Source organism: Podarcis muralis, chromosome 5, assembly GCF_964188315.1.
Source record: "Podarcis muralis chromosome 5, rPodMur119.hap1.1, whole genome shotgun sequence".
NCBI lineage: Eukaryota > Metazoa > Chordata > Lepidosauria > Squamata > Lacertidae > Podarcis > Podarcis muralis.
This window is the reverse complement of record NC_135659.1, coordinates 11,869,929-11,893,893: the sequence shown is the minus strand read 5'-3', so window position 1 is coordinate 11,893,893 and position 23,965 is coordinate 11,869,929. Positions and strand designations below refer to the sequence as shown.

Sequence of the window (23,965 nt, the reverse complement as noted above, 5' to 3'; positions counted from 1 at the left end):
CGCCCCGTGGGCGGCTGGTCCCGCCACTAGCACAGCTGTCAACCGTCCCTTATTTGGTGGGAAACTCCCTTATCCCAGCGCCGTGTCCCGCTGCTGTCCCGGATTGATGATGTCCCTTAAATTTCCCGGGTTTCATGCTTGCCTGGCTCGGGAGGGAAGCAGCGGCTCAGGGTCCTCCGCCGCGAGAGAGAGCGTGTGCATGAGCTGCCGCATCTCCGTCTCTCCCTTTTCCCCCTCGGGTGCGTCGTGAGGAGACGGGGGAGGCAAGCGGGCAGGCAGCCCCTCTCTTTTGAGACTTCTTGCCAGGGGACGCCAGAGGCGGCCTGAGGGAGGAGGAAGAGGAGGGGATGGGGAGGGAAGCAGAAGGGCGGCGCTTCAACGGCCGCCGCCGCATCGCAACCGTCTCATGCTGAGCTCACGGGCAAGAGTCTCTCTTCCTCCCTCTCGGGCAGGGAAGGGCCGATGGAACTCCTCGCGCCAGGATGACAGCAGCCCCGACGTGCATAAGCTAAGCAAAATCCCTTATTTTGGCTGCTGGCCCCTTATTTTCAAATCTGTAAGTTGACAGCTATGGCCCCTAGGTGCAGGGCACACGCGCCACCCCAGGCGCCCAATCAGCTTGCTCCGCCGCTGACTGTGAGGCAAGGATTTCCCCCGATCTGTTCATTAAAATATTTACCGTAAATTTCGCTCTATAACACGCAGATTTTTTCTCCTAAAAAGTAAGGTGAAATGTCTGTGCGTGTTATAGAGCGAATGTGTGGTCCCTGGATCTGACTCTCCGGAGCTAAGGGGCAAAATAGGCAAAAATAAGATCGGGGGGGGGGGGGGCGGGCGGGCGGGCGGAGGGAAGGCGGAAGCTGTTGCTTTCCTGCATTCTGCCTCAGGGTCTTACTGCCCACCCGTCTCTGTTTTGTTGCTGTGTTTGCTCAAACTCAACAAAGAGCAGGGAATCCCCTGCCCTCCTGGCAAGCAGAGGGTTAAGGAAATGATCGAGTCCTTCCGTGCAGGCTCCAGCCCACCACCTCCTCCTCTCCGTGCTCTAGGGACTCGCAGGCAGCCGAAAAACACGCAAGTGGGAGAGAGAGAGAGAGAGAGAGAGAGAGAGAGAGAGAGAGAGAGAGCTGGCTTGGGGGGGGGGGGTGGAGGGGACTTTTGCTTTACAATGGTAGGTTTCTCATTTCTTTTCCAAAAGCAGAGAGCCCTGCCCCCAGGCCCCCTCCAAATTACAGCTAGTATGCTTGTTTGGAAGAGAAACCCTGCTTCCCTGCTCGTAAGTAACAGCAGGCTGGATTGCAGAGTGAGACATGGAAATCTCTGGATTTATATGCTGTATATCAAATATCTTAATCTATACTTTCTAACGCGGCAGGTAAATTAGAATCTCCTGAGCCAGGAGGATTACAGCATCTCTCCTCTCCCCTTCATTAAAAGCCTAATACTCTTCTTTGAAGAAGTATAACGTGAGAATGTTTTTTATATATATTTTTTAAAGTTCATTTCCTCATTGTGCGCTATACACTGATAATTGCTGCCACAATAACAATTGATTGAAAATGGAATTTAGCCCCCCCCCCCCATAGAGAGCTGTTCTTCTAACGTTTAGCCTTAATACAGTGGCTGATGTAATACCCTTCTGCTTCACTAGGCATTTTATATAGGGACATTAAAATTGATTTTCTACATCTTGGCAGATGAAAAAAAGTGTGTTACATGCCCTATTGCCCAAAAGTGTGCAAGCACAGAGCAAAGGTTGCAGTGACAGAGGTGGCCAAAAAAGAAATACCGTAAATAAAAAAGAAATCATACTTCGTATATCCTGTCTGTTTTATCCTTAATAGGGACTTTTATAAGCATGGATCCACAGGATCTTTGCATTGGGTCACCCCAAATTCACCATCAGATAACATAGCATGTCCATGGCTACAGCCTGCACCAAAAAAATCACTCACCCACTGTTGCCTAGGGTCGCAGTGGTGCAAAAATGTGGTTACAAAGCATGGATCCACATGGATCCTCAGGATTTTTGCATTGGGCTACTCCAAACTCACTGTCAGATCACATGTCTGTGGCCACAGCATGAACCACAAAAATCATACATCCACTGTTTTGTTTAGAATATTTTTTTCTTGTTTTCCTCCTCTAAAAACTATGTGCGTGTTATGGTCTGGTGCGTGTTATAGAGCGAAAAATACGGTATATATTGTTTTCCCGGTTGCTAAAAGCAGTTTGCAAGGGAATCAAAGCTAAACAAATCAGAACGCGTAAGCAAAATCCCACAGGAAGATGTCACCCAAAATCCAACCTAAAGAAACATGTATTTTCTAGCCCATATAAAATGAAAATGTGGGGTTAGCCTGTACCAATAGAGGGAGTCTGTAAAGCACCAAGAAGGGTGGTGTTCTCAAATACTGACTGTCCGGCTGACTTGACTTTCACAAGCCTCATGGGACATTTTCACCAGCTCCCCGAAGGTGGCCATGGGAGGGACACATTCTTTCCATTGGGAAAGATTCTCCCATGTTTCAGACTCTCACGCCATGGACCCAGCTACATGCAATTTCCCTTGTGTTGGGCAGTCTCCTCCACTTGGCTGCTCCAGTGTTCATCCCTAACTCTAGATCATTAATGAACAAGTTAAGAAGCACAGGTCCCAATCCTGATCCTTGGGGAAACTCCACTTTCTATTTCCTGTTGCTTAGCCAGTTGCTGACCACGGGTGGCGCTGTGGTCTAAACCACTGAGCCTCTTGGGCTTGCCGATCAGAAGGTCGGCAGTTCAAATCCCCGCAAGGGGGTGAGTTCCCGTTGCTCTGTCCCAGTTCCTGCCAACCTAGCAGTTCGAAAGCACGCCAGTGCAAGTAGATAAATAGGCACCACTCCGGCGGGAAGGTAAGTGGTGTTTCCGTGCGCTCTGGCTTTCGTCACGGTGTCCCGTTGCGACAGAAGCTGTTTAGTCCTGCTGGCCACATGACCCAGAAAGCTGTCTGTGGACAAACGCCGGCTCCCTCAGCCTGAAAAGCAAGATGAGTGCTGCAACCCCGTAGTCGCCTTTGACTGAACTTAACCGTCCAGGGGTCCCTTTACCTTTTTTTACATGACATTTGCTGCCAACCTAGAGGATCTCCGGCCTGATCCTCCCTCTCTCCCATCAGGCAGACTGGATACAGGGCCTGACGCTGCTGCTTCTCTCTTTGTCTTTCAGGAGGCTCTCGGGACAGCTTGCTGGAAATCACCTTCCGCCCCGGCGGGCTGCCTGTTCTGTGTGACCCCAGCACCCCTCTGCCCGAAGACACTCGCCCCCTCCAGCTCCACCCCAGCTTCTCCAACGCCGCCAACTCTTTGGCCAGCCCCTTAGGTAGGAGTGACTGCCTGGCGAAGCTGGAATGTTTCTGTTTCCTCCCTGGCGACGGCCCTCCCTTGGGCAGCTTGGAGCTCCTCAAGTTCCGTGAGTCGGGGATCGGCTCCGAGTTTGAGTCCAACGTGGACGACAGTGAGGAGTGGGACTCGTGGGGCCAGGAGGACTCGCTCCGCCTGTTCAGCGTCCTTGACAAGCATGGTCTGGGAGATAGCTTGGATGAAGAGGTTGCCATTTAAGAGGAGGCAGAGATCTCAGGCCCGTGGCAAGCGACAGGGAAGGAGAGAGAGTGGGGGACTCAGGCCTCCTTGCAAACAGGCCGGGGAAAGCCTGCTTCTCTGTTTTTCTGTGTCTTGGTACCTGAAAGTCAGGGGTAGGGTGGCGGTTTTCCTCCTGAAGGCAAGAGCCGCTTTCCGGGGCGCCCAAAGGTCTCAGGAATTGTTTTCATGTATTTATATATATATATTAATGCCATATTGCACCACCAAAAAGGGATACTGGGTGCAAATGACAGCATCTTGAGGACCCTCATCTTTCTTTTAGAAAAGCTGCAAAGGTGGTCGTGAAAGTGTGCCGGCAGTCCCTGGTGAAACCTTAAAAAGCCAGCAGTGAGAGTGTGCAAGGTTACCAGTGTCCAGGTGTCTCTTCATAACACTCCCCCCCCCCCAAGACCTATTAGACACTGGATAAATTATGCAAATCTAGCAAGGACCTGCAAGTTGGCCTCTTTTGCATCATGCATACAGGTGGCATAATTCAAAGGGGCCTTTTGTGTACTTAGTGGGTTAGATTCGGCTACTGAGTTATAGCCCTGCAGGGGGACTTCCCGTCCTCCTCCCTTGCTGCCTCCCATACTTAGGATAATCCCTAGTCAGCTTCCAGACAGGACCAATAGCCTTACGTTTCTGCACACCTCTGAAAGAAACAGTTCAATTATAACAGGGGTTGCCTGTGGATAAATGATCGAACCTTGGTTGGAATTGGTATTAGAACTGTGGGCCTGATAACTTCTCCTACAGTTTTTGAACACCGTTGAAATTCTTGACACGGCAGCCTCAGTTCCAGAAGCTCAAGTCGTACCCTTTTGTCGTAACTCTGGCACCTTAGTCCCTCGAGCGTATAACTGCAGGAACATAGGAACGGGTTCCTTATGGAAGCAACTCCACAAAAGAGGCCTGAGTGTCTGAAAGCTCAGGCTGCCTCTGCGTTCGTCCCAAAAATCTCCCAGACGAGTCAGAGCTACAGTTGCGCTTGGAACTGGGCACGAGAAAAGTTAGAATTTCTTTGTCTAAACTCAGAAAACGGCTCAGTTCTTTCTAAGCAAGTGTGTGGAATAGATGGGTGAGAGGCAGAGCAAAGAGTATGTATGTTCCGCTCTAGCTTGAATTTGAATCTGAGCCAGGGAAGAACTTTTGGGGGGTTACAATGTGTGTTTTGTATGGAGGCAAGCGTTATATACACTTTGCTGTATTTGTTCTCTGAGATGCACTCAGGCAATGCTTGGAGTCATCGGTAGTTAAGTGTTCCATTGGCTCCATGTTGTGATTGTCCTTTGGGAAGCAGCATCTCAGCCCTGGCCTTCCATTGGCCAGGTTGTTTTCCCCACGTGAGACATGGCCTTTCCTGCCCTGCTTTCTCTTTTGTGGCTTTCTGAGGGATAGGGCGAGCGGCATACTGCAAGCGAGAGGTCCAGACTTTTTAGTTTTAACTTAAGACACAAAAGAATCCTAAAGGAGCTTCTGTGTTCAGAATAGGTAAAGGTAAAGGGACCCCTGACCATTAGGTCCAGTCGTGGCCGACTCTGGGGTTGCGGCGCTCATCTCGCTTTACAGGCCGAGGGAGCCAGTGTTTGTCAACTTCCACAGACAGTTTTTCCGGGTCATGTGGCCAGCATGACTAAGCCGCTTCTGGCAAACCAGAGCAGCACACGGAAACGCCATTTACCTTCCCGCCAGAGCGGTACCTATTTATCTACTTGCACTTTGACGTGCTTTCGAACTGCTAGGTTGGCAGGAGCAGGGGCCGAGCAACGGGAGCTCACCCCGTCACGGGGATTTGAACCGCTGACCTTCTGATCGGCAAGTCCTAGGCTCTGTGGTTTAACCTACAGCACCACCCGCGTCCCTGCAAAATGGGCTTCTCACTTTCGGGGAGCTGTTGAGTAAAACAACAGGGCGGTTTCTTAAGGGTCCCTGCGCAGCATAAACCAAACTAGAACTCAGTCGTGCAAGACAGCATTTCACTCTCTGAGGACTGGCCCATATTATAACAGGCAGCTAGAAGAAGCGTCAGTGCTCCCCTTCCTTCCAGCTCTTGCCCTGACCAGAAGCTGCAGCAAAGGTGGTGCAGAGAAGATCCCTGCTGCCCTCTTAATACTGCCCTGAAGAAGCATCATGTGCTCAGAAACATTATGGGGCTGTTGGGCTTTTGCTCAGTTTGACCTTTCCTTAGGTGTTTCCATAGCTTGAATTTTGTTCTGTTTTCCTGCTGCCGCTGCAGACTTTGCCATTATTTAATTTGCAGGCTGTTGCCTAGGTTTGTGAGGAACGATCGCTTCCGGCCTTCCCTGTTGGGGCACCAAAGGAAGATTTACAATTAATATTGGAGGAACTGCAACGATGAACAGGGAGAGGGGGAGATACAACTGCACAGGGAGGCATGTTGCATTTAACTGCTGTGCAGTTCTTATTTAAGCAAATTGGATTTTTTAATAATAATAAAAATTCCATGGGTGATTTTTATGCAAAACTACTGAAGATAGATTTGAGAAATGCAGTTTTCACTTAACATCCACAGGATTCCACCTGCGTCTTCAAGACAAGATCTTTCTTTTGCGGCTGCTCTCCACCCTTTCCTTCCACCCCTGGTTCAGAGAAAGCAATGCAAATGTGATAAGCCATTGAACAAGCTGCGTCCCTTCCCCTCTCTTCAGCAAAGCTTTCTTGGTTTCCTGTGGCATATCCTGTGGAGGGAGGGAGCCCTCAAGCTACTGTTTCCTGGTCTGGATCTCACAGGAAACCGTGGCTTAGGAAAGCAAGTGAACTTTCCTGCAAGAGGGAAGCGGCACATGGCTCTCTTAGGTTGAGAAGCCACGGTTTATCTGACCAGGGTTGTTACATCTGCAGCTAGTTTACGTCTGCCGCTTAAGACCCAGTGTGGTGTAATGGTTAAGAGCGGTGGACTCGTAATCTGGTGAACCGGGTTTGATTCCCCACTCCACAAGCAGCTGCTGGGTGACCTTGGGCTAGTCACACTTCTCTGAAGTATCTCAGCCCCACTCACCTCACAGAGTGTTTGTTGTGGGGGAGGAAGGGAAAGGAGAGTGTTAGCCGCTTTGAGACTCCGTAGGGTAGTGATAAAGCAGGATATCAAATCCAAACTCTTCTTCTCTTCTTAACCCGGCGAGTTTGATGCCAAATTATCTCCCCTGAGGAAGTCAGGCCCATTGTTTGCCCAGCAGCTTGGGCTTTCAGGGAAGCAGTTCAGGGAGAAAGTGCCTTCGGGGTGAATTGAGAGGGAGGGCGTAATCCTGCTGGTCGTGTTCAGGAAGAGGAAGGGAGCATCCGAGATACTTCTGTGTTATGGCAAGAGCAATGAAGCGGCCGGGCTGCTGCTCTCAACCTAGGTCAGGCCCTGATAACCCAAGACTTTGCTGAAGACGGGACGGGGGCATGAAAGTGGGAAGGGGGTAAGCAAATGAATGCTTTTCGAGACGGAATGAGTGTGTGTCGGTTGTAAGGGCAGGAAAGCGCCTGGCATGGAGCAGCCAGGGCATAGGTGCCAGCATGCCCAGCAACACTGGCAGATGCCTCAGGCAAGAAAATGCAATTTGAAAAGGAAGGCACCTGATCGCAGTTCATGGGGCAGATCTCTCACAGCAGCACAGACTGCTTAGAGCATGGGTAGGCAAACTAAGGCCTGGGGGCCGGATCCGGCCCAATCACTTTCTAAATCCGGCCCACAGATGGTCCGGGAATCTGTGTGTTTTTACATGAGTAGAATGTGTCCTTCTACAGTGGTACCTCGGGTTACATACGCTTCAGGTTACAGACTCCGCTAACCCAGAAATAGTACCTCGGGTTAAGAACTTCGCTTCAGGATGAGAACAGAAATCGTGCTCCAGCGGCAATGGGAGGCCCCATTAGCTAAAGTGGTGCTTCAGGTTAAGAACATTTTCAGGTTAAGAACAGACCTCCGGAACGAATTAAGTACTTAACCTGAGGTACCACTGTATTTAAAATGCACCTCTGGGTTATTTGTTGAGCCTGCCTGGTGTTTTTACATGAGTAGAATGAGTGTTTTTATTTAAAATGCATCACTGGGTTATTTGTGGGGAATCTGTTCAATTCCCCCCCCCTCCAAAATATAGTCCGGCCCCCCACAAGGTCTGAGGGGCAGTGGACCGGCCCCCTGCTGAAAATGTTTGCTGACCCCTGGCTTAGAGGGACTCTCACAGGCCTTTCTCCATCTCCTGGCATTCCACAGGTGGTTCCTTCATAAAGCCTTTTGGGCGTTTCCTCTGCATTTTTCCTTTCGTTCTCTCCTTTTGCAAAAGCGGTGGATGTTATGGAATTTCTTTCTCTGTAAGTGCACTTAAGCCCCGGCCGGTGGTGTTAGAGCTTCTTGGCTATTGCTAAATAAATCTTCCTTGTTTCTAAAGCTGAACTGTCGTCTCTGCTTCCTTTGCTTTCCTTGTATCTTTTCACACTTCCCTCCTTTCTTCTCGATCACCTCGAGTGTTATAAGAAAGATGGCTGGTTTGTTCAGGGGTCCTTAGAAGGAGTAGCACAGCAACCTTCAGTTAGAGAACAGGGACCCAAATTTAACACCCTGAGTCTGGAAAAGAGAAAAGGTCATGTGAAAATCTGTGGCTAACACTGGCAGGTCCCAAGGCAGGTTAAAGGTAAAGGGACCCCTGACCATTAGGTCCAGTCGTAACCGACTCTGGGGTTGCGGCGCTCATCTCACTTTATTGGCCGAGGGAGCTGGCGTACAGCTTCCGGGTCATGTGGCCAGCATGACTAAGCCGCTTCTGGCGAACCAGAGCAGCGCATGGAAACGCCGTTTACCTTCCTGCTGGAGTGGTACCTATTTATCTACTTGCACTTTGACATGCTTTAGAACTGCTAGGTGGGCAGGAGCAGGGACCGAGCAACGGGAGCTCACCCCATGGCGGGGATTCGAACCGCCAACCTTCTGATCAGCAAGTCCTAGGCTCTGTGGTTTAACCCATAGCGCCACCCACGTCCCAAGGCAGGTTGTGCACAGCCAAAGACTGTTTGAAGAGACCAAGTCCTATATTCCACCTCTCCCCCAATAGAGCAGCGGTTTGCAGAGAACAGCTGTGATAGACAGGCATTGCACCGTTGCTGCCAGACGGCCAGACCTTATGGGGCAGAAGGTTAGGGTGGAAAACATCACCCCTGGTGGCATCTTAGCAGTCTAAACCTACTGGAACTCCCAAGTCTCATGCTGCATCATCAGCCAAGGAAAAAGAACCATAAAACTTTCCACTAGTGAGTCAGGGCTTTCCGTCCCACATTTTCTAGAAGCAGGTCATTATTATTATTATTATTATTATTATTATTATTATTATTATTACCCCACCCATCTGGCTGAGTCTCCCCAGCCACTCTGGGTGGCTCCCAATCAAATGTTAAAAACAGTACAGCATTAAATATTAAAAACTTCCCTGAACAGGGCTGCTTCAGATGTCCTTTAAAGATAGGATAGCTGCTTATTTCCTTCACATCTGAAGGGAGGGTGTTCCACAGGGTGGGCGCCACTACCGAGAAGGTCCTCTGCCTGGTTCCCTGTAACCTTACTTCTCGCAATGAGGGAACCGCCAGAAGGCCCTCGGCGCTGGACCTCAGTGTCCGGGCTGAACGATGGGGGTGGAGACGCTCCTTCAGGTATACTGGACCAAGGCCGTTTAGGGCTTTAAAAGTCAGCACCAACACTTTGAATTGTGCTCAGAAACGTACTGGGAGCCAATGCAGATCTCTCAGGACCGGTGTTATGTGGTCCCAGCGGCCACTCCCAGTCACCAGTCTAGCTGCCACATTCTGGATTAATTGCAGTTTCCGGGTTACCTTCAAAGGTAGCCCCACATAGAGTGCATTGCAGTAGTCCAAGCGGGAGATAACTAGAGCATGCACCACTCTGGCGAGGCAGTCTGTGGGCAGGTAGGGTCTTAGCCTGCATACCAGGTGGAGCTGGTAGACAGCTGCCCTGAATACAGAATTGACCTGTGCCTCCATGGACAGCTGTGAGTCCAAAATGACTCCCAGGCTGCGCACCTGGTCCTTCAGGGGCACAGTTACCCCATTCAGGACCAGGGAGTCCCCCACACCCGCCCGCCCCCGTCCCCCAAAAACAGTACTTCTGTCTCAATCTCAACCTCAATCTGTTAGCCGCCATCCATCCTCCAACCGCCTCCAGGCACTCACACAGTACCTTCACCGCCTTCACTGGTTCTGATTTAAAGGAGAGGTAGAGCTGGGTCTGTGCTTTCCAGGTCCAAGCCTGAGCACTCCCCCTCCCCCACCCACTGCAAAAGCACGCTTTTTAATGCTGAATTGGAACAAACGGAAATTTGGGGTTTCACCGGAGATTGCTGTTTGCTCCAATTTAGCAGTAAAGAGCAGCTTTTTGCAAGGCAAGTGGCCAAAAAGTGGGTGAGGGGGCTCGGACACAGTGCAGGCCTGTACCTAGAAATGCGGTGCAAAAGGAAGTCTGGATGGGCCCTCGGGCAGCTGTCCCGGACGAGAGTGCGCCTTGAGGCGTGCAGTAATGTTAATGGTGTGTGCCATCCAGAATTATGGTTCTTGGGCTGTTCCAAACATCCTCACCAAATGGTCTGGGAGCTGTCCTAATTGTTCTTCTTTCCTTAGCAAAATGCACTCCCGCCTCTACGACTGTACACTCCTAGGTGGGGAAACCCTGTGAAAAGGCCACACTTGGAGGGCTACCGTAAGTAGCCGAAATGTGCCTTGGAGGCCCTGGCTGACCGGTGAAAAACTGGCTCTGAGGAATAGCAAAGGGAAAGAGACACTGGGAGTTAAAAGCAGGAACCAAAACAGCCTTTTAAATGACGGCATGAGAGGGTCAGGCCACCCTACTTAGCCCAGCTGCCGGAGCAACATGGTCTTTGTCTGTTGATGGAAGGACAACAAGGAGGGAGCCAGTTTGGCTTCTCTAGGTAGGGAGTTCCGAAGCTGGCACCACCGAGAAGACCCTCCTCTTCCGCAGCCCCACCTGCTAAGGTCTAGGGACAGAAAGAAGAGCCTTCCCCAAAGATCTCAGAGCCCAGGAAGGTTCATATGGGGGATTAGAGTCCTTCACACAACCTGGGCCTAAGCCAGACTCTACGCAGACATTGCTTCTTCGCACCGGGGGCAGGGACGAGGAGACAGACCTGGCTGGGCCGTGTTCCCCCTCGTGTGGAGGAACTCTGCCCCATCTCTCAGGGTATAGGCACAGAATCCATCCCCCCCCCCTGCCAAATGTGAGGGTGATTGCAGGGCGTTTTCCCCCTACACTAAATGGTCCCTGTGCCCCTTTAATATTTCTCCATAGGTAAACTGCTCCTGTCCCCTGATTATTGTAATTGCAACACTTTTTTCCGAAACACCTAAACCCTTTGGAGATGCTGCAACCAGGACAGGACCAGGACTGAACTGGAAGTGACCCCGTACCTTTCCTCTCTAGGAGCGGGCTGGCTGGGGCAGATGGGAGTTGGGGGCTCAAGAATGTGGAGGGAGGCACCAGATTGGCTACCCCTGTTTTATAGACCTCCCACCACCCCCATTTTACCACCTCAGTATACAGAGCCAACAGTCTCATTGAGCATTCCTCCATGAGCCAGAGTGGTATAGTGGTTAAGAGCGGTGGACTCTTATCTGGTGAACTGGGTTCGCTTCCCCGCTCCTCCACATGCAGCTGCTGGGTGACCTTGGGCTAGTCACACTTCTCTGAAGTCTCTCAGCCCCACTCACCTCACAGAGTGTTTGTTATGGGGGAGGAAGGGAAAGGAGAATGTTAGCCGCTTTGAGACTCCTTCGGGTAGTGATAAAGCGGGATATCAAATCCAAACTCCATGACTTTTTCCTAGTCATTTGCAAAGCTTACATTTGAAGTTAGGGAGTGAAGCCTCAATGTCTGGGGCCTGTCCACTGGATCTCAATTTTCATTTTGTTTTCCGTACACCATATTTGTAGCAGCTCTGAAAGGACCATCTGTTTAGATTTTCACTATTTTAGTAAATAACTCAGTGTCCTCTTCAAACCTGGCCACCTTGTTGCTTACCCCATTTCTAGGTCATTTAAGAATAAATCAAATAGCATCACTCTCAGGACAGATCCTCCTTCTATTGTGGAAACTTATCAATCTATAACTGCTGTCTCTGTCTTCTTTCTTAACCTTTTAAGGATAATTAATGCTGGCCCAATCCAGGGAACATTTCCAAAATGATACTTTGGAGGTTCCATCCTATATCCAGCAACCCAGAATTTTCTTCCAAACCCTCCACAGCCACTGACTTCTCCTTGGGTAATGCCTGCCCAGCATATGATTTCTCCACTTTCTGTGCCCCTGCATTAGATAATTAGATAATTTATTACATTGTTTCTCACTAAGTGTCTGTCCTCCTTCCCATTGCCATGCAATCCTTTTACACCAGACATGTTCTAAATCAGGCGTGTCCAACAGGTAGATCTACCGATAGATCACTGAACGTCTGAGGTAGATCACTGGCCGATCACTGGCACCCCCAAAGAAATTCAACAACTTTGGCTCCCCTAAAAAAAACTCAACTTTTGTGCCCTGCACCCTTAAAAACGGACTTTCCTCCTCTTCCTTCCTCAAAAAACCAACTTTTCTTCCTTAAAAAAGCTCAGCAACTTTGACCTGAACCCCCAAAAAGGGGAGTAGATCACTGCCAGTTTTTAACTCTGTGAGTAGATCGCACTCATGGGAGTTGGCCACCCGTGTTTTAAATAAAGTACTCTGTGCCTGTCATCTAGGGCAGTGTTCCCCAACCTTGGGTCTCCAGCTGTTTTTGGACTACAATTCCCATCATCCTTGACCACTGGTCTTGCTAGCGAGGGATGATGGGAGTTGTAGTCCAAAAACAGCTGGAGGCCCGAGGTTGGGGAACACTGATCTAGGGTACCAGCCAGGTCCATAACAAATTATGCAGCTGGCCCAGTTTATTTTTCTGCTATCTTCCCACTTCTCCTGCCTGATTCTAAAACGTGTTTTGGAAGCCGGAGATGAGGGCACCTCTCTGATAGCCAGCCTTAAACACTTGCCACAAATGCACCTTCCTGCTCATTCTGCTGTGGCGTCTGCTCCAAGCCTCTTCCAGAGTTATTGATGGTACAGGGCTGGGGTTGAGGAAGGTACGGAATGAAGCATGCATGTGTAGTGTAGCGTCTAACTGGCAGGACTGCAGCCTCTCCTGCCCTGCAGGGCCAGGCCTACTCTAGTCCCACAATGAGGGCAGGCGAAGGGCCAGTTGAAGGCCAAAGCCCCCTGAATCGGCACAGAAGAGCTGCAGTCAGTCCTCCCCCGTCTCATGTGCAGACATGCCTTTGATGCCTCTATGGCCTGTAGGATGAATCTGCTGCCTTGGTGTGTCTCCAGCTGGAGCGACTGCCCTTCCATGGCAGCCAGGCACCCTGAAGGTGCCAGGAAGAGGCTCCTGGCATGGTTCTAGCCAGCCTTGCCAGCCTCGTGTGCCTTGGTGCCAGAGAAACACAGGGGCCTTAGTAAACAGCCACCAGCCGAGCGGCGGGGATGCTTCGGGGCAGGGCGAGCCGAGTTGCAGACAGGCCTCAGCCAACAACCAGAGTTTGTTAGCAATGTCTAGGCAACACGATGACCACGTACAGACGCAATAGACAGTATTTATTGAATTCCTTCAAACCATAACAAGTACAGAATGAAATATTTCGTCTCAAAGTCTCTGAAAATCTTTAAATGAAGCGAGGTATCAGGCTTTGTACGATGAAAGACAACCTGTGAAGCTTTTTGTATTTAGCAAATATGATGTCCAACACTGGACAGTGATTCCGGATATTGATTACTGTTTGGTAGAATTCTTTGTCAGCATGGTGGGAGGATGTAGAATTGCATTCTACATTATTACATGAGCACTGTTCCACAGCATTTGATATTTTCATCTACATAAAAAGGTAAAGGGACCCCTGACCATTAGGTCCAGTCGTGGCCGACTCTGGGGTTGCAGCGCTCATCTTGCTTTATTGGCCGAGGGAGCCAGCGTACAGCTTCCGGGTCATGTGGCCAGCATGACTAAGCTGCTTCTGGCAAACCAGAGCAGCGCAAGGAAACGCCGTTTACCTTTCCGCCAGAGCAGTACCTATTTATCTACTTGCACTTTGACGTGCTTTCGAACTGCTGGGTTGGCAGGATCAGGGACCGAGCAACGGGAGCTCACCCTGTCGCGGGGATTCGAACCGCCGACCTTCTGATCGGCAAGTCCCAGGCTCTGTGGTTTAACCCACAGCACCACCCACGTCCCTTTCATTTACATACTTTCATTCAAAATAAGATGGATTTATGAAGCAATTCTATATCCTCCCACCACGCTGACGAAGAATTCTACAAAACAGTAGTCAATATTCCTGTCCAGTGTTGGGCATCATATTCGCTGAATACACAAAGCTTCACAGCTTGTCTTTCATCGTACAAAGTCTGGTGCCTCGCTTCCTTTAAAGATTTTCAGAGACTTTGAGACTAAAGATTTCATTTTGTACTTGTTATGGTTTGAAGGAATTCTATAAAGATTGTCTATTGCATATGTACACGGTCATCGTGTTGCCTAGACATTGCTGACGTTCTCTTTGCAACACAGGGGTTTGCTTGGTTACTTATTGAGGCACCAAAGTTTGAGCAGCATCAACTGTGGAAATAACCATGAGGGGCAAGCTCAGGGAGGATGAGGTCTGAGAAAGAGGCTTCTCCGTTTTGGGAACAGAGACCCCAGGCGAGGAAGGGAGCGGGGCTGTGGTGGAACAACGAGCTTGCTCTAAGCGCCATCAATAACTTGCTTTATTTTGGGGCTGTGGGGGAGAGGATGGGCACCCGGTGGCTGTGGCACCTCTCGCAGATGGACATTGCTATTTGAGCATTTTGTGGCTGCCCACTGGGTGATTTCTGGGGCGCCATTTGCGCTCCTTCCCCCACAGGGCTTTGAGCTTGTGGTAATAGACCTGGCAGCTGAAGCCCTCCCGGGCTCCACGTTTGATGTGGGCCTTGAGCGAGTGCAAAGTCGGGAACATTCGGCAGCAGGCCACACATTGGCACCCATGCGGGGGCCGCCACTTGGAAGCCAAGAGGATGTCCTGGGAAGTGATGCAGTCCGTGGTCTTCCTGCTGCTGCCGCCGCCGCTATTCTCTTGGGGATATGTTTTCTCCAGGGAGCCGGACGAAGAGGAGCCAATGTCCATGTCTCCGGCAGGCCCAGTGTCGGCTGGAGCTTCTAGGCTGTTGCTTCCCAGTGTCCCTGGGAAGCCACAGGAGTCGGTTTGGCTGTCTTGGTCCATGCACACAAAGTAGCTGTAGGGGGAATACCAGGGGCGGTAGATGGTGCAGTTCTGCTGCGGAGGCTCACCGCTTTGCAGTTCCGCGAGGAGGCAGTCTGGCAAATGAAAAGGGAGAGTGAGGTAAGGCGCTCCTTGTGCCTTTTTCAGACCTGCCCAGCACCGTGTGGCATGGTAAGTTAAAAGGTAAGGGCAGTAGCGGAGCAAGCCTATCAGGTGCCTAGGGCAGTATGTGTGCCCTTCACCCAGGAGCGCGGCCTGCCGCCCGTGGGGCGGGGCCAGCTGGGGCCGGACGCTCCGCAAGGCCTACGAGGAGTCTGCCTGACTCCTCCCACTCAGCCGCCCTACAGCTGAGGGTGAGGAGGTGGGCGGGCCGATTGGGGCAGCGTGGAGCCTGTGGACGCGCTGCAGGCCCCATGGTGAGTGCCACCTGGCATTTTGTCACCCCCTCGGTGGTGACACCTGGGGTGACCCGCCCCCACTGCACCCTCTTCCTCCGACCCTAGGTAAAGGACCCCTGGATGGTTAAGTCCAGCGAAAGATGACTATGGGGTTGTGGCGCTCATCTCGCTTTCAGGCCAAGGGAGCCGGCGTTTGTCCACTGGCAGCTTTCCGGGTCGTGTGGCCAGCAGGACTAAACTGCATCTGGCACAACGGGACACCGTGACGGAAACCAGAGCGCACGGAAACACCGTTTACCTTCCCGCCACAGTGGTACCAATTTATCTACTTGCACTGGTGTGCTTTCGAACTGCTAGGTTGGCAGGAGCTGGGCCAGAGCAACGGGACTTCACACTGTTGTGGGGATTCGAACTGCCAACCTTCTGATCGGCAAGCCCAAGAGGCTCAGTGGTTTAGACCACAGCGCCACCCGCGTCCCATGCATTCCTATACTACCACAGGCTAGGTTCCTCCTCATCCTTCTACCCCATTTCACATTTCATTCAGAAAACATTTGCTTCTGTTCAACCTGTTCCGGGGGTACTTTTTCCCGGCACTCCCCCCTCCTCCCCAGCTCACCTGGCAAGCTACTTTTGTGCACAGGGCGTGTTAAGTCAGGTAAACTCTTTAGGGCAAAGCTGGGGAGACATGGCCCAGAGATTGTCAAGAGGGAAAAATTTTCCATGTCCTCTCAGATACTCCTTAACTAAAAGGGCCCATTTGTGGTGCAAAGCTTTCTCCGGGCAAAGGACCAGGTAGCCAGCTGGCCTTGTGACATCATCTCCTGACCTAACAAACAGCGACTGCTGGCACCAGGGCCTGACTTTGTAGAGGCTTCTGGCTGGCAAGGGCAAGTTGTGGGGGAAGCCTTTCTATGTGGGTCTGATGCTGAATCCTCCTCGAGGGGAGAGATGCGTAGGACAGGCTACACAGATGCAAACGAAAGTGGTTCTGTGTCCTTCGTGAAGTATCTCAACCCCATCATCCTAATTTACCGCCTCTAACGAGAAAGGCGTGGGACGCGGGTGGCGCTGTAGGTTAAAGCCTCAGCACCTAGGACTTGCCGATCGAAAGGTTGGCGGTTCGAATCCCCGTGGCGGGGTGCGCTCCCGTCGCTCGGTCCCAGCGCCTGCCAACCTAGCAGTTCGAAAGCACGTCAAAGTGCAAGTAGATAAATAGGGACCGCTTACTGGCGGGAAGGTAAACGGCGTTCCGTGTGCTGCGCTGGCTTGCCAGATGCAGCTTTGTCACGCTGGCCACGTGACCCGGAAGTGTCTGCGGACAGCGCTGGCTCCCGGCCTCTAGAGTGAGATGAGCGCACAACCCTAGAGTCTGGCAAGACTGGCCCGTACGGGCAGGGGTACCTTTACCTTTTAACGAGAAAGGCAGCAATCGGTGGATTAAAATGAGACACAGGCTCTGAGCTCAGGCTCAGGAAACAAAAGCAGAGGAGCGTAAGGCAGGAGGATTTGCCAGGAAAATCTCAAATAAAGAGATGCCTTGCGATAATTTTTTTAATGAAGTGATTGAAGTGGCTTAATCGCGGATGAGAAGAGTATTACAAAAACAATATGGTATAACCAGGGAGAAGGGGAAGGAGGCAAAAACTGAGGTAAAAATGTTTGGCTTGGCAAGTAGATTTAAGTCAGAATGTGGAAGGAGAGAGGAAAAGAGTGGAGAATTAGAGAAGAGGCACTTAAAAGATAATGAGAGCTTGAAGCAGATCTGAAACCCTAACCCTAACCCTTTTGAAAAATAATTTTTATTTGTTTTCAATTACAATCCAATGATAGCCTCATTATAACAATGCCAAATTATAACACAATTACGGATACCAATCATTCAGGTACCAAATTATACCATTTAGGTAGCCCCCGCATGCTAGATATGATGGTTTGATGATTTAATTTATTTCTGCATTCCAAAATCTTATTAATTTTAATTACACTCCGGTCAAAATAATCCATTATAAAATAACTATGATGTTAACAGCATCCATTCATATTGACACATTAAGTGGTTTATAAAAACTACAAGTAAGGCAGTCAAATTATATCCATGTGCTTCCTGTGTGTGGCAATTATTCTGTCTGTGGTGTTTCTTCCAGTCCTTGTAAAATATTATGTCTACCTTTTCCCAGTTGTTGCTGTTCTCCATCATGCCTTGGGCAGAGCTAATATCCCATTGTGGTTTCAGAAATTCTCCATTGCTCCATCCTGTACTTCATTGCTTTGCAACTTTAACAGCGGCTGCAAAAATCACACTGTCCCAATAAATAACCTGCTTTCGCCATTTTTTCCTCTCAGGCTGTGAAGGAGAATGATTTGAAGAACTCACTTTTCCAACAAGCCTCTCAACAGAAGATTTTCATCCCAGCTTGTGTTTATATTGGACGTGAAGCTGTTTTAAAATATGCTTTGGTTATTGATACACATAGATGGTTAAATCGCCTTGTGTTCTGTGGGAATAAATTTATTCATTAAATAGATAACAAGTGCACATGAAAAACAATTGGTCAGGCTAGGTTGGGTGAAGAGGGCTTTTCCTAGCAACTGTCCCACTCACACGGGTGCCATTTTGTTTCTTTTCTAGTTGACCAAAATACGTTTGAGAATTCAAACACTACCGCTGCAACAAAGCTGCCGGCGGCCAAATCGGTCTCCCTTCACCCCAGATCCTCCCCCCGTGTGAGCCCTCGAGGCCACCCCGAGTGGGCCGGGGGCAGCCAGCACTTGAAGAACCTGAGCAAGACGGTGGGTGCGAAAGTCAACGACTTGCTACGCAGGAAAGAGACCAGCAACCACAGCAGCTTTGGGGTGACCGAAGTGAATGAGCGTGCTGGGGCCGCCCTCTCCTGTGGGCAAGGCCAGGACCAGGAGGAATGGTAAGTGGGCTCCATAATAATAATAATAATAATAATAATAATAATAATAATAATGTGTGCTACACATTCTAGTTTTGGTTGAAACGGAAGCCGTTAGCTCTTGCCGTCTTGTTTCTTAGAAAGAAGCTGGCGACATGAAGAGCTGTGAGCCATGATTGGTTTCAAGCCATGCTTTTCAAAGGATTCGGTAGTGCACCGTTCTCATTGAGTGCCTCCCTTAACCATTTCTCCTTATGCTTGTAGGCAGGCTCCTGTCGATGCCATTCCGCGGCTCAATCCGCCCCCGGAGATTACCAAGAAGCGCACCCCAAGAGCTCTGAAGACCACCCAAGATATGTTGATTGCCTCCCAGCCATTGGTAGGTAGCGCCGAGGCTTCTTTTCCCGAGGGAAGCCAGGAACACGCATGCCAGCCTTCCAGGAGAGAGGCAGCGCGGAGCGAAATGGGTTTGTTGACGCAGGAGGAGGTTGGGACCAGCCACAGCCGGGCCTGTGGGGTGCCTGATCTCATCTATAAGGAGAATTTGGAGCCTAAACTAAACACTGCTTACAGGATACCTCCCTCCCCGGAAAATGTGGCGCTCCAGCTCAGTTTGAGTGCGGGCAAGAGCCCTCCTGAATGCCAGCTCGAGAGCAACGTGGGCCCCGCAACGGCGGAGGCGTCCACCCTGGAAGCTGAAGGTCACAGTCCAGATTTGCTGTCGTTTGAGTAGAATCATCTCTGCTGCTCCCGTTTCGTAGCAAGACTGTCCCTGCTTCGGCTGCTCCTTTCTAACATTTCTTGAGCCTGATGACGGAACGGACCCCACATCGCCAGAGGGTGGCTCCAGTTGGGTAAAGTTGTGGGCAGGAGGTCCAGAAAGGCAGGTGTCCTTTCCAGCACCCAGAAATGTTTGCATTTGGCGTGGGAAGCCAGCCATTGGGGGCTCTGGGCTGCTCTGCTAACCAGTGGAGCATCTGTGGACCCTCCTGAGCAAACATCACCTGCCCAACCTGCGTCGGGGTGTTGGCAATGCTGAAACTGCGCAGCCAGAATGAGAATCGCTTCCCTCCAGAGACCGGTCCTTGTGAGCAGAGCTGGGAAGTGCTGTTGTTTAGCTGTTGTCCGGCTGTTTTACCGTAGCGCTGTGCCTTCTTCCTGCCAGTTCTGCCACCCGGGACTCTGATCCCTACAGCTGTCTATATTCATCGGAGCTTCACGGTGGCTGGTGAGCAATTCAGAGCCTTGCCAGTCACTAGCCTTGCCACCTAGGAGTCTGCTGTCATGAAGCATCTTCATCTCGTGCCGAACTTCTGCATAAGGAAGCACTTTAAGCCAGCTTCGTTGACCAATCCCTTAAAACCTCACGGCGAGAAGCAAAAGGATCTTCTGCTTACAGCCACTCTCACAGTCTCGTTCCTTCTTCTGTTTGAGCTGTGTTTGACTCCAGCAGGCCTTCTAATAGAACTCTTCTTTCTGGAATTCCTGGCAGAGTCCTATTTATTCAGGTGACCAGGGACCTTAATCTCTCTTGCCAAGTTGATCTTCTCTTTAAGCACACAAGATTCCTAGACCTTGGGGGGGGGGGGGGAATCCTTCAGGATTCTGCTCAAGAGCCGCCCGTCCTGTCAGTGTCTTCCAGGAATATAGTCTTTGCTGCTTCTGTCTCCCTTAGGAGTGTACCTCATCGTCTTTCTAGAAGTCTTCAGTCCTGGCCTTAACCTTTTCCTCCCCCCTTTGCTGTCCAGACTCAGCACTGGGATGTTTTCAAGCCAAAGAGAGAGCAATGAGCAGCTTGTACTGAAATCAGAGTGCTCTCTGTCATCTGCTGGTGTTTCCTTTACCCTTCCTCTCACTTTACCTCAGGATATGAAGATAGCAAAAGCCCCTTCCATCTGACTTGCACTACAGATGCCCGGCTACATTTCAGATGGATGGCAAGCATATTCAGCAGTACTATTTGCAAATGCCAATCAAACGGCTTTAACTCCGTTGTGCGTGAAGAGCTGATGAAACGCCACAGCTGCACGATCACCACAGATGCTCAGATGATTTCCAAACAGTCTCAGGCCACCAGACATTCTGGACAAGGGAGTTCCACCTCGCTGGTGAATTTCCACATACCTGGTTACATCATTTGTCTTTTATACAAGCATTTGAAATTCAGCGAACCTTCCTATTTATCACCAAAGTGTTTATGTTACTTAGCAAGTTTTATATACCACTTAATCAGAAAAAAACCAATCTCTTAACAGTTTACATAAAATGGTACAAAATGTTAAATGAGATACTTGGATTTCAATGTGCAATTTTTAATTAACATTGGCAAGGCTCTCCCCCCCCCCCTTTTTTTTTAAATCTCTCAATTTTGCTGGGTTTGAAGTGAGAAATTCCACAAGTTGTTAGTTACTGAAAAATACTAATTACAACTGCACGATATATCAAATGCTGTAAGAAGAATTATACACACAGAGAGAGAAAGAGTAGGTGTGTGCCTCAGAGTCAGACAAATTCCCGATCTGAATCAAGCTGATTTGGAGAAATTCAGGAGATGTCCGAGCCAAACTGGGCTCCCTCCAAAATGTTCCAAACCAAATTAGATCCCCTCAAAGCCTTGCGCACATTAATCCAGAGATTTGGAGGCAGAGAGAGAGAGAGAGGCAGTATATTTGCAAAAACCGCAACATTTATTCCCAAGTTTGCTTTTATTAGGAAAACACAAGGGTGGGAAATGTGGGGCCGTAGTTTTGTGATGGACAGCTTTCACTTTTAGCTGGGGAATCTTTCCCAGGGTTCTCCTTTCTTCCTTCCCGTCGCGGTGCTTTTGGGAGGGATGCAGAAGCAACTTGTCAGGCTGATCCTGTGCTCTCAGTGCATTTTGCGGCTACATGTATGTGTCAGCAGCAGCACATAGTGCTCCCAAGGATGCTCAAAGCCCATCACAGCGCTTTCCGTGGTTGGGTGCTGCTGGCACCAGCATCCCTGGCAGCGCATGGAGTTCCACGGGGTCCCCACAAACTGAATCAAGCTGTGCCAGCTCCCCTGGTTGCCTGGCAGCGAAGGGCACGGCACCCCTTCCTGCTAAAGGCAGCTTAATAATAGAGGACCATGGGTGCCAGGCAGCCAGCCTGGCTTGCCATTCTGCTGCCTCCTCTCCCACTGCTAAGCACAAAGGCCAGAAAAGCGCTCAGCATCTTGCTCTAAAATGGAGAGTGGGTTGGATACCTGTTCTCGGGCTGAAAGAAGAAAAGTGTGAGGGGGTCCCCTGGGGGCAAGCAGGGTTGTATGGTTGCACTAAGCACTAATATAACACTGTGCGGGTGTGTATGTGTGTGGAACACAGCCACACAACACAGAACGCAGCAAATTGCCTACAGAACGGAGAGGGGGATCCCTTTTAGAAACAGCCCAACTTTAAAGCACAGTCTATACTTTAATATAAGGGACGTGGGTGGTGCTGTGGGTTAAACCACAGAGCCTAGGACTTGCCGATCAGAAGGTCAGCGGTTCGAATCCCCGCGACGGGGTGAGCTCCCGTTGCTCGGTCCCTGCTCCTGCCAACCTAGCAGTTCGAAAGCACGTCAAAGTGCAAGTAGATAAATAGGTACCACTCTGGCGGGAAGGTAAACGGCGTTTCTGTGCGCTGCTCTGGTTCGCCAGAAGCGGCTTAGTCATGCTGGCCACATGACCTGGAAGCTGTCTGCGGACAAACGCCAGCTCCCTCGGCCAATAAAGCGAGATGAGCGCCACAACCCCAGAGTCAGCCACGACTGGACCTAATGGTCAGGGGTACCTTTACCTTAACACCAGCTCAAAGGCATTTGCCACAGAAAATTAAGCATTAATCTTGACTATGTGTGCTTTGATTTAAAATGCATCTCTGGGTTATTTGTGGGACATAGGAATTCGTTCATTCCCCCCCCCCCCCACAAAATATATTCCGGTCCCCCACAAGGTCTGAGGGACAGTGGACCGGCCCCCTGCTGAAAAAGTTTGCTGACCCTTGCTCTTGGGCTTGCTGATTGGAAGGTCAGCAGTTCGAATCCCCGCAACGGAGAAAGCTCCCGTTGCTCTGTCCCAGCTCCTGCCAACCTAGCAGTTCGAAAGCACACCAGTGCAAGTAGATAAATAGATACCGCTGCAGCAGGAAGGTAAACGGCGATTCCATGCGCTCTGGTTTCCATTACAGTGTTCTGTTGCACCAGAAGCCGTTTAGTCCTGCTGGCCACATGACCCGGAAAGCTGTCTGTGGACCAACGCCAGCTCCCTTCGCCTGATAGCAAGATGAGTGCCACAACCCCAGAGTCACCTTGGACTGGACTTAACCATCCAGGGGTCCTTTACCTTTTTTTTAATCTATGAAAGGAGCCAAGGTGGGACTAGGAAGTAACCATGCAAGCTTGCTGTCAGATATCTACTGAAGTAAAATATTACTGAGCATGAACTATGCACATCAGATATTTAGAGAATATTAACAATTGTAAATAATAATTATGAGAATTTTTGGAAGCAACACTCTTGGGACAGGCAGAAATTCAGCAGATGATGTTTTCTCTGTCGATGCTACTGAATTCTTATTACCTTAAGACATAGTGCCTCTTTTAAGAAACAACCCAAAACCTATTCACGTGAAGAGTTAGACACAACTAAACCCAGTGGAATCATTGTGCTGAAGCACACCAACTCTTTATAGGACTGGGCTGTGATCCATCCAGCTCCTCTGAGCGAATTGTAATTCTGGGTAACAGGTCTACTCAGATTGATGTTTGCGTGTGAGATGATGAACTGTTTTGACATGTATGTGTTTAGGTACAGTTAAAGAAAGATGGATAAACATTGCCTTGTGCATATTTTCTCAGAAGTAAAGCCCCTGGTGGTGTTCAGTGGGGGCCTACTCACAAACAAGTGTGCACAGAACCGCAGCCTCATTTTCCTGAGAAAAGAATTACCTGGGGAAAGTATGAAAGTCGAATCAACTCCTGTTGAAGTGTATTCATTCTTCAGATGTCTTAACGTTGTCGCTCAGATACCTGTTTCGGATATGTATGTGTTTATGCGTATGTCCTATATAAAATTATAATGTATTTTGTACTGATATGTAGAAATTGAAGAAAGAAATCTTCATCACTTTTTAATGAAGGAGAATCTGCAACAGCACTAGTATTTGAAAATCACAGGTTTCGCAAGAGAAATGATAGAGCTTTTAAACTCTGTAATCTAAATGTGTTCTGGTGTGGGCAGTTCATATTGCACAATAAACTCTTTTCACCTTATGAGTTGCGGTGGTTTTCCCCTCCTCTCCATAAACTGAAACACCACAAAAACAGGGTGCCTAAAGCTGACTTTCCCTTGCTGTATGTCTGCCTGACCTCCTTGCACACAACTTGTGCCTTAGGACCTTAAGCATGGTGCAAAAATGTTCCTTTTATGTTGCATTTCTTATGTGGAGAAAGGATCCTAAAAGAAGGCATGGCTGGCTGCAACATTTGAATACCAACACTGCACCCCAACAGAAATCCTTGCAGGTAATCTGTTTTATGTGTATAAAAAGAAACACAACCACTAGCATCCCCTCAAACTGCACCCTTAAAAATATTTTATCTCTGCCCAAATTCTTTTCATGGCTTCATTCAAATGCTGGACTCTCCACAGACCATTTTCTAGTCTTGTCTACAGAGGCACCTATGTAGATGGTCAGTTTGAAAAACAAGCACAGAATAGGAATGGTTTTGCTGTATCA

General features: G+C 49.7%; 2 protein-coding genes across 4 annotated transcripts in view; one reads left to right on the top strand and one right to left on the bottom strand.

The window, feature by feature from the left end:
- Positions 1–23,498, top strand: part of LOC114598616 (carboxyl-terminal PDZ ligand of neuronal nitric oxide synthase protein) — a 78,378-nt gene extending 54,880 nt beyond the window's left edge. For 2 of the 3 annotated variants that reach the window (XM_077928275.1, XM_077928276.1), the window contains 3 exons: positions 3,205–3,357; positions 17,955–18,246; positions 18,490–23,498. In XM_077928275.1, the coding sequence (XP_077784401.1) occupies positions 3,205–3,357; positions 17,955–18,246; positions 18,490–18,958 (914 nt within the window). In that variant the 3' untranslated portion in view covers positions 18,959–23,498. Of the gene's footprint in view, positions 1–3,204; positions 4,012–17,954; positions 18,247–18,489 lie in introns of those variants that run through there. The other variant, XM_028732492.2, reaches the window with a different exon arrangement.
- SPATA46 (spermatogenesis associated 46) lies at positions 14,431–17,938 on the bottom strand. Its single transcript, XM_077928096.1, has 3 exons — positions 17,928–17,938; positions 15,942–16,000; positions 14,431–15,019 (listed from the first exon to the last, which is right to left on the bottom strand). The coding sequence occupies exons 1-3, from the start codon at positions 17,936–17,938 to the stop codon at positions 14,499–14,501; spliced, it is 591 nt and encodes a 196-aa protein (XP_077784222.1). The 3' UTR covers positions 14,431–14,498.
- Positions 23,499–23,965: the final 467 nt, after the last annotated feature.

Bases quoted from the DNA above. Each gene is read 5' to 3' on its own strand.
- SPATA46 (XM_077928096.1), bottom strand. The intron at 15,020-15,941 runs GTGAGCTGGGGA...TTCATTTGCCAG, and splicing joins GCACAAAAGTAGCTTGCCAG to ACTGCCTCCTCGCGGAACTG.